The sequence below is a fragment of a genome, unplaced genomic scaffold (genome assembly GCF_019419815.1).
Source record: "Pyrus x bretschneideri cultivar Hongxiangsu unplaced genomic scaffold, Pyrus_bretschneideri_v1 Contig3, whole genome shotgun sequence".
In the NCBI taxonomy this organism is placed as follows: Eukaryota; Viridiplantae; Streptophyta; class Magnoliopsida; order Rosales; family Rosaceae; genus Pyrus; species Pyrus x bretschneideri.
Window position 1 is genome coordinate 13,288,745 of NW_025999612.1, and position 13,950 is coordinate 13,302,694.

At 36.8% G+C, this 13,950-nt stretch overlaps 2 protein-coding genes across 2 annotated transcripts; one reads left to right on the forward strand and one right to left on the reverse strand.

The window, feature by feature from the left end:
• The first annotated feature begins 2,210 nt into the window (after positions 1-2,210).
• LOC103946904 lies at positions 2,211-4,353 on the forward strand. The gene is made up of 4 exons (XM_009357727.3): positions 2,211-2,472; positions 2,723-2,805; positions 3,852-3,907; positions 4,047-4,353. The coding sequence occupies exons 1-4, from the start codon at positions 2,301-2,303 to the stop codon at positions 4,123-4,125; spliced, it is 390 nt and encodes a 129-aa protein (XP_009356002.1). The 5' UTR covers positions 2,211-2,300; the 3' UTR covers positions 4,126-4,353.
• A 2,317-nt stretch (positions 4,354-6,670) lies between these two features.
• Positions 6,671-8,443, reverse strand: LOC103946902 (U-box domain-containing protein 21-like). Its single transcript, XM_009357726.3, has one exon. It carries the CDS (start codon positions 8,236-8,238, stop codon positions 6,904-6,906), a length of 1,335 nt encoding a protein of 444 aa, XP_009356001.2. The 5' UTR covers positions 8,239-8,443; the 3' UTR covers positions 6,671-6,903.
• Between the last annotated feature and the right edge of the window lie 5,507 nt (positions 8,444-13,950).

The window sequence follows — 13,950 nt, forward strand, 5'->3', positions numbered from 1 at the left end:
ATGGAAGTCGTTTGCAGTGGCTGACGTTACAAGATTTCCCACTGTCGTGGGGAGTCTTCAGCCGATGAATGCGGTGCCCTGGTTTGCAGTGTACAACCTTACATAACGCCCGAGTTGCACGTGGAGTAAACGGATGACTGCTTTGTTGTCTTTATGGACAACCTGAGGCTCGAACAAAGTGCAGGTCCAATGGCTTTGATCTTCCTCTGGTTCATCACCGGCTGCCACAATCCACCACTCCCGTTCGTCTCCTCTTCTCAAGTATTTGCCATTGGTAGTGCATTTAATATGCACAGTTCTCCGTTACCGTCGGCCCTCTCCACTTGGAACCCTGCTTGTGAGCTCTTAACATCATCCCCCGAGAACTGGACCACCCCATGATATTTCCCGATGTTTTGATTTATGATGCGCAAGCATTTTTTGCTGTGGTTTGATTTCAGTGCAAAAAACCTTGGAAGTTCTGCCATGTCAACTAACTGGGACGTAGTATGACTAATAAGTTCTGCCATGTTAACTAACTGCTACTCTATTTATAAGCAAGGATAAGCCCACAGCACGGATGCAATATGATTTTTTTTTTTTTTTTTTTTTTTTGGAAACCTCGACGGTACGATAGTAATTTTATTAATAACGAAAAAAAAAGTTACACCTAGACGGGGAGGGACATAAACCCGCATGAGGATTGAGACTTGTACTAGTTATCTAGCTATCGTTGTCTGTATTGAAGGCTTCTACTACCTCAAATTAATTCAACGAGAATTTGAGTTTTCACATGTACCCTATCCATCGTTGTATGACTGAGATTACTAATATATATTTTGTGTAGCATTCACAAAAATAAAAAATAAAAAACGAGAGACAAGGACTCGAAGAAAGAAGATATGCTTTCCCTTCTAGAATTGTTTGAAAGGTAGATCCTGTAGTGAAACTTTGTAACATGAGAATCTGGATCCTCGTCGGATCATCTTTGTGAGGATTCTAGGAATTCGTGAATCTTATCTGTTTATCGTATATCGTGCGATCAGAAATCATTTTAAATATTTTTATTTAAAATTAAACACAAACAGTACCTAACAAAAACTGATCGCACGATGTACGATGAAATGACACTATTTACAGATTCCTAGGATCCTCACCAAAAGGATCGGAAGAGAATCCGGTTGGAACATATGAGGAATGAAAGAAGTATTTTGGTAAAAATTAAAATTTTGTAACATATGAATTCAATGAACTTATATTTCAAGGGGTTGAATTGAGTTTTCATCATTGGTGATTTATTAAAATATTTGTAAGTCCCTTAGATATTATCCCACATCAAACAATCTTTTTGAGTAGTAATAGAAGATGACGTTGTTTAATTCTGACAAATATGTTATTCAACTCACGTTGAGGTATATATACATGATCTACAAACATAATTTTTATACTTGAGATATATGAAACAACGAAGAAATGGAACATAATCTCCATAAGACAAAAGAAATACCATGTCCTTGAAACTATATTAATTAAAGTCATATCTAGAATTATCCACAGAGACAGAAGAAACAATACATTACTAATTTACTATTTAGGGCCAACATTGATACATTTATTCATGCACTTTCTAATATAAGTGACCATGAGCGGATCCATATCTAAACTAATGGGTTTCAAGACGTATAGAAGCCCATGGAACACGTTTGTGAAGGACCTCCAAGAATGCTCCGAACAAGGACGAGACTCTTTTGTGCCCACAACTGTTTGACGAAATGCCTACTCAACCGCACGCGCATAAAGAGTCGAGAAAACTAGGTAAGGAGTCTCGAAAACGCTCTGCAGTTGACTTGATAAGATGGCTCATTGTAAATATTTTGAGCTCTTTGCACACTATTTCCATCTAGAGAAACTTTGCACTTTTACACTAGGAATCCTTGAAAGTTATAATTCTATTGCAAGTGAATTTCGCACGATACAGTGATAAGTTGGCAACATACACATCTAAGAGAGTGCGTTGCAAGTGAGTTATTTTTATGTGTCTAAATAAAATTATCGTTAAAGTCTCGTTTTCATTATCACTGGGTGACTAATTTGGGCCTTCGGGCCATTTATAGTTGGATATATAGATTGGGCTTTAAGTGGACCATATAGCTGCTTAATGGATATGGCCCAAATGGTGTTAATTTTGGGCCAACTCAACCGATCCGATCCGCCACAAAGTAAACCACACCAGAGAGAGAGAGAGGGAGCTGCAAAATCAGAGGAAGAAGTGGAGCAAGTAATAGCGAAGTAAGCAAAAAGCAGAGAAATTGGAGCCGAAGATGGCATTGCAGTGGATGATACTGACGTACGTAGTGGCGGCAGAGGCGGCGTTGGCGTTCCTGCTAACCATTCCGGCGCCCAAGCCGTTGAAGAATCGATTCGTGTCGCTGGTCTCTCTAATCCTCCAACCCGCCCTCTTCATCGTCCCCTTCGCCGGATTTCAGCTGCTGGGTTCGTTTCTTTTCTCGATTTCGTTCCCGTTTCCGTTCGGTTTCTCTTCACACTTATATTGTCCTTAATTATAATCATTTCTGCGATCTGGCCTTTTAATCGAATGAGGTTTCGAATTTCTCGTTCTTAGGGCATTGCATAACATTGGATTTCCCAATTGATCTTTTTTCTTTGATTTTTGGTTTCAATGGGTTTCCAATTAATCTTTGACTTTGCTATTTCTGTGTTTCTTTTGATCGATTGTGTGTAGATATATATTGGAAGAATGAGCACCGCTTGGCCTGCACCTCTGAGACTTGCACCGCCTCTGACCGTGACCGCTATGAGAAATCCGTCAGTTCCCATTACTCACTCTCTCTGGTTTCATTGCTTCTAAAGTCGCAATATTTAATCAAATTGATGAGATGATGCCTTCGGATTCATGATCAGCCACCTAAATTAACTTGTTGAAGTAGAAATCATATGACAAAAAGAAAATTACGTTTTGATCTCCCCGTTGAATGCTGCTTTGCAGCTTTATTAAAGATTAACATAGTAATAATTTAGGGGGCTTTGGGTTCATCACAAGTTCGTGATTATTTTTACTCAATCATAATGCTCAATAACGCATAACTGCGTCTTAAATTAGTCCTCCGAAACTTGTGTTCCGTAGTACACACACATGTGTATATAGGGTATTAGATTGTTAGGTTGTTTCGGCTTTTGTTTATGATGGTATCTTGAATCCTGCTTCTTTATCATTTGTTGGACTTTCTTTATTGGAGCTTCGTGGGAACTAGTGAATGAAGGGTGAAGGAAGGGGTTATGTTTGTTGAAATATTCTAGTAGGAGATATCTCTACATTTGGGCTGTACGTGTCGTGAAATTTTTATATGTGGTCCAGTTCTTCTGTTGCAAGTTGTTGCACATTCAGCTTTGGGATGTCTTAGAGAGATCGAGAATAGATATGTCAATGCAAACGGTGTTTGAAAAAATTTCATCTTAATGCCACTGCTAAAACGACGCGCACCTTTGTTTTGGATTTCTAGGTATCAAAGATACAAAGGTTTCCTAGCCAAGTTCATCGTCTTTCTTTTTAGGTTTAGAATGTGCAAATTTCGGGATTCTTTGTTTATTAGGGAAATTGGAACCACTCGTGCATTGTCTTTGCACCATTCATGCATGGAAAATTTATTCAAACTTTCACTTTGTGTACGTATTTTGATTAGTCTTGTCATATTTAAATTGGTTAGGTGATAAAAGAGCTGATCGGCTCAGTCTAATGATTGCATATTTAGCCCTCTGCCATTAAAGTGACAAAAATCAAGTTCGGTCTATATCCGTGTTATATTCAATTGTTTTTGACTCATTTCCTTTGTTGGGAACAATATGTCATGCAGCTGTACAAGGCTCAAAGGAATGTAATTCTTTGTGCTTCAGCATGTCTGCTTTACTGGTACGTTGGCCAGATATCAAATGCCCCTGTCCTTTTGCTTTTAATTCTTAAAAGAAAAAAAAAATGAAGAAGAAGATAAACTTAAGGCCTTTGATATATTTCATGTCATTTGATAGCAATCTACAAATTTTGGGCGCAGGTGTCTCTTTCGCATCTGTAAATATTACAAGGACATTCAGAACTTGGAGGAAGTGGAGAAGAGGTACAAGGACGAATAGGTTTTCCGACGTAGGCTCTTCTTTGGGAGCGGAAACAACCGAGTTAATACTTTTTCATCATAAATGAGAAACTGATGCTACTGTTTGTAATACTGTAGTGTCTTGAATTTGTGTGCGTAATTTGTAGCCATCTAGTATGTTGTTGTTGTTGGCACATTGTTCGTGTAGCTGAAGTACACTTTGTTTTCTACTATATATGAAAACTACGGCGTTGATCGCTGTTGAGTATATGAAATTTCAATCTCCCTCGATTCGATGAGGATCAAAAGATGGTGCGCGTGATGGGGCAATACGAACAGGCGGTTTCCTGTCTAGGTCCAATTAGACATTTGAATTTCGTTGATGGAGCAATCGCAATCAGATGCTTTATGGCATGGTCTTTGTTTCATTGGCGTATGTTTTGCTGCAAGTTTTGTTTACACTTCATGCCAGCGAAATTCAAATAATTCAGTTGAATTGTTCTCATGAGGTCATTTGGAATGAATTGCAGCGTAGACTGACTTGGTTTTCATATACCGTTTGCATTGACATTGACCCATCAAACGCACGCTTTCGTTTCATCTCAATTGCTCTTGAAACTTCTTTTCACTCTTGAATGATGATGTTTTGGTTTGATTTATGATTTTTTTAATTTTGATTAGTTCAACAATCAAGATTTGATTTATAATTTTTTTTTAATTAAACTTTGACAGTACGAGGGAAACAAGAAGTTACAGTTAGTCAGGGAAACATAAATTTTACATCTCATAAAACAAGAAAAAAAAAGAGAAAAATGCATGAAAAATAAGGAGGAACATAAACCTTATCCCTCCAGAAACGAAAACAAAGAAGATACAAAGGATAGAGAGGGAACATCATGAAACCTAACCCCTCTAAAGCCAAACCTAAAAGGTCTAAACCTGCAAAATAAGTCGAACCACACAAGGTTAGGAAAAAAAAATATATATGAGATAAACATGTATGTCGAGATGTACATTAATTTGAAAAGTGAAAGCCAGGCAAGTCAACATAGTCCGAAAACAACGCAGCACGAGCCACTAGTGAAGGGGAATAATCTCATACCAAAGTTGGAGAAGACAAACCCATGTTAGCAAAATTGTCAAGAACAACATTTCCTTCGCGATAAATGTTAAAGGTTTAGAAAGTCATCTACTGAATACAATTCAAACAAATAAACCATTGCGTACGAAGAGGCCAAGAAGGACCAAAATCAACCGATTGGAGAGCGAAAATAAAACTAGAAGAATTTTTGTAGAAACCATCACAAAAGTTGTTTTCGTATCATTTTTACCACAACATAAGCTTCAGGATGACTTATAATATTTTTTTTATCAAGTTTGCAAAATATCTTGAGAAAACCTAACAATCATTTTTTTACACGTCATGATTTTTGTAATTTTTTTTTTTTTATAAAAAAGAGGACAGTCGATGGTTTTGTCACCACAATCTATACTTTCAAGGGCCGAAAATACTCACAAATGCATTTCAGCCTGTCCATGACCACCATCGTGTGATTCACAAGCGCTAGAAATCGAACACAAGACGTGCCATATAAAATACGAATTTAAAATTCATTCCTAACCACTAGACCAGCTCGTAACAGTTCATCTTGATTGTTGACATACATGCCGCTTGATAATGTTTTCTTTGGCAATTGTTTTAATTTTTAAATATTTAACATGTTAACTGAGAAAATGATATTTTTACGAGAATTTTTTCAACCCGTCATGTCTTTTAAGAATGTGCTGCCTCGAGTCGGCCGGACTGTGTCCTATGCATAGTTCCCACTCGGAGAAGAGGAAGGGCTAAAACACGAACAGCTAAAAAAGTTGAAAAGATTGAAAAGGAAAACGCATTCTTAATGTGCAGCAAATTGACATCTTTGTCGTTCCCAACTCACATCGTACAAAGTGTTCCCATCTTTTTTTCTTTTGGTAGGTATGAAACTATGTCCTTATTATACAACTAGTTTTGGTTTAGTTTAAACAGGTGCATAAAAATGAGTCCATCAGTCGGCACCAACAATTTGACACACAAAAAAAGATGTGTTTCGATCTTTTTCTGCAAAGGAGACTTAAATTGATATAACCATGACCAGCTGGTGCGACTCTTAATCGAAACACATGTTATGAACTGCTTTCAAAATTATTAAAAAGTGCTTTCTGATAAATGAAGGTGCTTTCAAAAAACGTTTGACCCAAGACTTAACAAGCATTTATAGGTCGTAAAAGCACTTTTATGGAGATGTATTTTTCTTGTAAGCACTTGAATTTGTCAAGGTACAAGAACTTGTTTGGAACTGGTTGTAAAATGACTAAAACCGCTTATAGAGAATATGTTTTTGTATTCCAAAAACACTTAAAGTGCGTACTTCCTGCATAAAGCAATAAAATGTTTTTCCAAAATTCACTTGTCGTTTTACTAAGAATTGGTGTCAAAAGTATTGTTACCAAAAATGTTTTAAGTCATTTTAAAAATACTCTCAAACGAGCCTTACGTGTTTATTATAAAAGCACTTCTCTCAAAAGCGCTAATAAGCAAAGTGTTGTAGAAAGTCTCAGAACGAGTTCCAAATGATCATTGATATAATACTGTTACATGTAAAAAGAACAGATTGAAACTCTCTTTTACTTTCCAATTCAACTTGCAGAATTGCATCAACAAACTGGAAAACAAATTAATTAATGTTTACCATTTCAAGAGCTCATCATTTGATGAAACCAAAATTAAGAATTAATTAACACAAAGAATATGTATGTTTTCTCTTGAAAAAGATCATCAAAACGACCTTCTAATACTCTTGAAATCTACAGACTCAATGCATTCCAATCCAGCTCTGTAAGGATTCAAGAGCTTCAGAAGCTCGTTCGTCTTCTCCTTCGTGTGATCGTCCCCGCAACGAACCTGTAAAACCAACAAGAGCTTCTGAAATGTACCGACTTGAAGGGCCTCAACCAGCACTCTTTCTTCTTGCCTGCTTGCACATTTACACAGCTTCCAAATCGCTGAAATCGAATACTCAGTCGCCATTTCCGATATCCTCAAAATTTTCTTCACTAAAACCGGTATGGTTAGCGCATCAGCGTACGCCTTTTCCCTCCCTTCTTCGCAATCACAAAGACTGTCGATAACCGCCAATGCCCCCTCGCTTACGCCCCTTTCCGAGTCCACAAGCATTTCCAGCAACACAGAAACCAATCCCATCTCCAAATATGATAACTTGATCTGCTCACCGGCGGAAGAAGATGATGAAATCAAGTAGAAAACTACCATCAGAGATGCCTTGGTAATCGCCGGCGAAATTTTGTCTCTGATGAGCTTGAACAGAATGTCATTCACCCCACCAATTTCCGCCAACGCTTCAGCATGTTTAGTGTGATCATCGCAAGAAAGAAGCTGTTTCAATGCTAGAAGGGAGTTTTGCTTGACGGAAAGATCATCGGTTTCCTTGAGAAACCAAACCATGCAACGCAACGATGCCTTCGATCCCAAGTATTTGTGTGATTCTTCATCGAAAGCTGGAAGCATCCAACTCAACGCAGAGAGTAATTCTTCGCACACAACTGCATTTTTCTTTTCGCAATCGCCTGCAAAAGAATCAAAGGCGGCAGAGAGTACAGATGCAGCCCCGTTCTCCAATATGCACCGCTTGTTTCGCTCACTCTCAGCGGCCCAATTCTTGATTCTGCGCACACATTCGAAGCACCCTTGGTGATCCAAACTTCGAGCTGAGCCCGCTAAACTGAAAAGATTCTCGGAGACCTCGATTGGCATAACAGGAACTCGCGGCGTTGGAACACGTTCAATTCCGTAGCGCTTGTTTTCGGTGCACCATTCTTGAATCATTTTTCTGAGACTATGGTTGGGAATCTGATCAAAGCTTCTCAACACCTGATTTGTCACAGGGCAAGTAAAGTTCCCACCTTCGAGCCAAGTGTCGATGCTCTGTCTATCGTAGGTTATTCCGGATGACAATGTGACCGGATCCTTCATCAAATCAAGCGATATAGGGCAGAGAAACTGGTCCGGGATCAGGACTTCCATGTCGAGGTCCCCTGGCTGGTTTTTCGCGGCGCGGTGGCCGGTTCTCCTCCTTCTCCAGCCTAAACCCATTGGTACAAGCTCGTACACTGACACAACAGAAGTTATAGGTTAAAGAGATCACGAACGAAAAAGCAGAAGAGAACTAGAGAATTTGTTTCTTTTGTTTTTGTTGGTGTTTGATTTTTTGGTTGTGGAAAAATTAGGAGGGAGATGATGTAGTTTATATACTAAAAATTTGTTGTCCAAACTACAAGTTTGAGGCTTTAACACGCGGCGTTCAAAGTATGAGAAGTGGGAATCAAAGAAAGGAAATTCCAGATGTGGGGGGGGGAGGAATAGGTTTTCTTTTTCTCTCTTTTTAGTAATAGTATTAAATAACAACAAAGAAAGGAAATTCCAGATGTGGGGGTAGGATTTGAATGTTGACCGTTGAAGCTTTGAAAGAATTTTAAATCTTAAATCGTCAAAGGAGGAAGTGGTAAAACTAATAGATAACAACAACGTGGAATAGCTAACAATATGCCTCTCAGTATTATGGTCTGGTGTATTCTTTTTCACTCGGAATTGAAAGGTTTTAGGTTCAAATCTCGTAGATGGTGAATTCAATACCAAATTAGGTTGCCCGCTATGTGGCTTATCCGAACTCCCCCTCCCCTTAGTGTAAAAATATAGATGTACTCAGGAAAAACCACATTTTTACACTAAAAAATCGATCTTGGTACTATTCACTTTACCCTTTATTTTGTCTTTATCGTTAAAACTCAAAGGTTTCAAGCCCTTTTCATTAGTTTTCTTAAAAAAAAGGTTCGAATCTCTTAGATGGTGAATTCAATACCAAATTAGGTTGCCCGCTATGTGGCTTATCTGAGGTTCAAATCTCTTAGATGGTGAATTCAATACCAAATTAGGTTGGCCGCTATGTGGCTTATCCGAACTTCCCCTCCCCTTAGTGTAAAAATATAGATGTACTCAGGAAAAAAAAAAAAAAAAAAAGCTTTAACGAAAAGCTTTCGGTACTGTTCACTTTAACGAAAACTCACATTTTTACACTAAAAAGTCGATCCTGGTACTATTCACTTTACCCTTTATTTTTTCTTTATCATTAAAACTCAAAGTTTTCAAGCCCTTTTCATTAGTTTTCTTAAAAAAAAAAAAAAAAAAAAAAAAAACAATATACTTGAATTGGTCAAGTTCGAATCTGAGTTTAGCCAAATTTTATTTTTTTATTTTATTTTTACAGTTTAAATGAATTTAGTATAATTATCCTGTCGTTTTTTTAGGAAGAATTGGTAAAATTAATAGATAACAACAAAGAGGAATAGCTAACAATATACTTGAATTTGGTCAAGTTCGAATTAGCCAAGTTTTATTATTTATTTATTTATTTATTACAGTTTAAATGAATTTAGTATAATTATCTTGCCCCTTTTTTTAGGAGGAATTGGTAAAATTAATAGATAACAACAAGGAGGAATAGCTAACAATATACTTGAATTTAGTCGAAGTTCAAATTTGAATTTAGCGGAGTTTTTATTTTTTCTTTATAGTTTAAATGAATTTAGTATAATTACCTTGTTATTTTTTTTTTAAATAACGAACATGACATTTATTGTTAGTATCTTCTTGATCACTTCTCAAATAAGTTGATCAAAAAAGTCTCACTATATGAATGGTTAACACTCTCACAAGGGAACGATTCATCTAGATTAAGTACAATTCTCAATGCACGCGGTCTTATTTTTTGTGAGAGAGTAGTTTGTCAAGTTACCATATAGAAATTTGTACGTCGACAAGACTTTTTTTACTGAAATTTTTCTCCCAACACGACTTTTGTCAAAGAAAGATGCTCACAAAATAACATATTATGTTGTTAGCAAGTTTCTCTCATTTCAACGAAAATAATAATGATAGGAATAGATATGGTACAACTAGAATTATTGGTCATTAGTTTATTCATTTGCTCTGAGTCCTCCTCTATGTTATATATATTGGTCTTTTTTTTGTTTGCAGTCGGATGTACAGGAATACAAAGTCGGTCGCCTCAAGTCTTCAACAATGTAAGAACGAGTCCGAGCTAGCCAGGTTTCTCGTATCAGTCTAAGGTATTAGCTGCCTTCTTCACAGCAGTTTTGACTTTGAAGGAGTCATGGGCCATTCAATTTCAAACTCCCATTGCATAATTTGACAAGGCAAATATATAATATATATATATATATATATATATATTTATATATATGGCAGATTTGTAGTCAATGGCGGAGTTAATAATCAATCGCCTTTAAGCTGTATGAGAAATTACATAATATAGCAATACAATTAATTGGAGAAAAATTAAAGGTTCTTTTTATTGGTATGGAAAATTTTAATCAAACAAATGTGATGGAGCTTTAAAAATTGTATGAAAAATTTGGTATTGAGAAAATTATATCATAAGAACAGACATTTTTTTATGGGTTTTGATAAAAAAAAAATGATCCACACATTAGGCTTGAACAAAATTTTATTGTCAAGAATCAAAACTATTCCTGTTTTCCTTTCAACAGATAGAGTCAATATAGACCATGTTTTTTATATGGTAAAACATAAGGCTCAATTAAAAAACAAAACAAAATTTTTGGCTCAAGCAAGTTTCGAACTCGTCACCCTAGGAATCGTGGAACTCTACTAAGTAATAGGCCACCGGCTTTCACGTTTAAAATAGGCAGCCAATACTTATATAAGGGGGCATTTGTTTGCCCTCACTAAGTAGGACTGGACTCAACTGGACTAAGTATTAGTCTAGTCCTGTGTTTGTTGTTGCACGGGACTAATGTTAATGAGACTAGTAGGATTAGCTTAGACTAAGGACATCGCTAGAGGTTCTTAGCGAGAGTCCCTAGAAACCATGGGACTAGCTAAGACCTCTCTCTGCTCTCTGTTTCATAAGATGTCAACCACATCGTTCCCTGCTCTCCCTTTTACACCACCAGACGACCACCACCCTCTCCCCTCTCCCCCCTCGCCCTGAACCCACAATCACTAGACCTCAGATTTGCCCATCACCAAGATGCTTTATCGCCGAGCTCATTGTCGAGAGGCAACACTTCTCTACTTAGTTCCTCGGCTTCATCGACTCCCAATCTTGCTCTCCCAAAACCATTTTCAAATACAGATCTAACGAACTTGCAATGCTTCGCCAGACAACTTTTGTATTCGATCTATCCTCATTCGATTCATTTTGGGTATTTTGGTCCTTCACTCATAACTCCACCAATCTGCTCCTGGAGAAGAATCAGTTGCCGCCATGTTTCTGTTGGACTACTTCTACAGGTTGTGGCAGAGGGAGGCCAAGTTTCTATTTCTGGGTTTGGATGGTGATTGGGATGATCTGGGGACTGGGTTGCCTTGGACGGAGAAGAAAGATGGGGAGGGAGAGAATAGAAAAATGGAGAATTGTTATGAAAAAAAAAGGTAAAGTACAAAAAACTATCTCAACTATTGGTTTCACAACACTTTCATACCTCATTTTTTAAATTGACAATGTCATACCTCATCTTTAGAATTTGGTCCAATATTATACCTTCCGTTACTTAGCCGTTTACTTTTCAATTAAATGCTGACGTGGCTTGATTCGAGACCCACTTTTTATTAAAAAAATCATTAAAATATTATTAAAAACTAAAAAAAAAATTATTTAATATTTTTTAAATATTAAAATAATAATAAAAAGTATTTTTTTAAATTTGAAAAAAAAAAAAAAAAAACCCTCATTTCGTCCCTCCCCTCCCCCTCCCCCATCCTCTCTCTTCTCCCCATCTTCATCTTCTTCCCCCACCTGCAAACCCCCCCAAAAATTAAAAAAAAAAAAAAATTCAATTTGTCTTCCCCCACAGCCACACAGTTTCCCCCCTCTTCTCCCTCCTGCAACGCAGAAAAAAAAAACCGGATCCCGTCGGTGGGAAGATGAGTGCGCAGAGAAGGTGGAAGATGGGTGCGGAAGAGGATGTAGAGAATGGATAAGAGTGGTGGATTTGGAGTTTGATTGGTTTTCAAAAAAAAAATTTTTTTTTTTCTTCCTCCTTTTTCTTCCTCTTCTTCTTCTTCTTCTTCCTCCTTCTCCTTCTTCTTCTTGCGCAGAGGGGTTGATGATTTTTAAAATTTTTATTTTTTTTCTTCCTCCTTCTCCTTTTCTTCCTCTTCTTCTTCTTCCTCCTTCTTTTTCTGCGCCCACCCGGGGAGGGGGGGAGGGGGATTTTCTTTTTTCTTTTTTCTTCCTCCTCCTTTTTTTTCCTCTTCTTCTTCTTCCTCCTTCTCCTTCTTCTTCCACAGGGGGGGGGTTGATGGGTTTTTAAAATTTTTTTTTTTTGTTTTTTTTTTTGGGATTTGCAGGTGGTGAGAAGAAGATGAAGATGGGGAGAAAAGAGAGGAGGAGGGGAGGGATGAACTGAGGGTTATTTTCTTTTCTTGTTTTTTTTTTACTTTTTATTATTATTTTAATATTTAAAAAATCTTAAATAATTTTTTTTTAGTTTTTAATAAAATTTTAATGATTTTTTAATAGAAAATGGGCCCCGAATCAAATCACGTCAGCATTTAAGTGAAAAGTAAACGGCCAAGTAACGGAAAGTATAACAATAGACCAAATTCTAGAGATGAGGTATGACATTGTCAATTTTAAAAGATGAGGTATAAAAGTGTCGTGACACCAATAGTTAAGGTAGTTTTTTGTACTTTATCCAAAAAAAAGAGAATGGAGTATCCTAATAATATAAATTAAATAATATAATATTAATATATGTAGAGTAAATAATATAATATTAAGATTTGTTAATTATTTTGTTTTTTAGTCTGACACTGTACCAAATCAATCCAACTTAATCTCTGAAACTAATCCAGTCCGAGATAGTCCGGTGCAACAAACGCACATAATTTCAAGATGGGGCTGGTCCCATCCTGGCCTCCATGTGGCATTACTTATTTTACGCAATTTTTTACACGTTTTTGTAGAGTCCATTTCATAATGTATTTTAATGACCTTAACCATTTTATCTTTTAAAACATCATTCATAGATCATCCTTACAAAAAATTAGACAAATCCTAAAACATTCATTTCTAGTGAAAAAATAGATAAATACAGTTCTACAAAGAGACCTTAATTTCTTAATGTAACAGGCATATGATTTTAAGTTTGGGTAATCCTTGGTAGAAATGATCTTTAAAAGAAGACTTAAAAGATAAACGGTTCGGATAGCTAAAGTACGTTAGGAAATGGACCTACAAAAAAGTGTGTCAAAAGTTGGGTAAAAAAATGATACCACGTGTGCATGTTATACATTCCCCTTAAAATAGAAATAAATAATTAAACCAGGTTAATTCGAACGAAGCAAATGGACATTTTAACCAAAAAAAAGTGAAAACCTTAAGAAAGTTGCTTTTTTATTCACTTTTGAAATGCTGTACAGAAAAGAAAACCACTCCTTTGAAAATGAGCTTATGTTACAAATCAATTTTTCGTCCTGTACCTAACCAGCAAGATTGTCAAGGAACCTTGAAACCAAATCCGGCCTAAGACGAAAACAAGTCCGACCTAAGTTGAAAACAAATCCGGCCTACGTCGAAAACAAGTCCGGCCTGAGAAGAAGAAGGAAAAGAATTAAGAAACAAAGAAATGCAGCCGACTGTCTCCGTTAATCGTCCTTCCATCAGTTAATCAAATGGCAGCAAGGAACCGCGCATGTCCGTTGGAGCTGTTTCGGTGTTTCCACAGCGACAATTTCACGCCTTCAATCTTTCACTTCGAA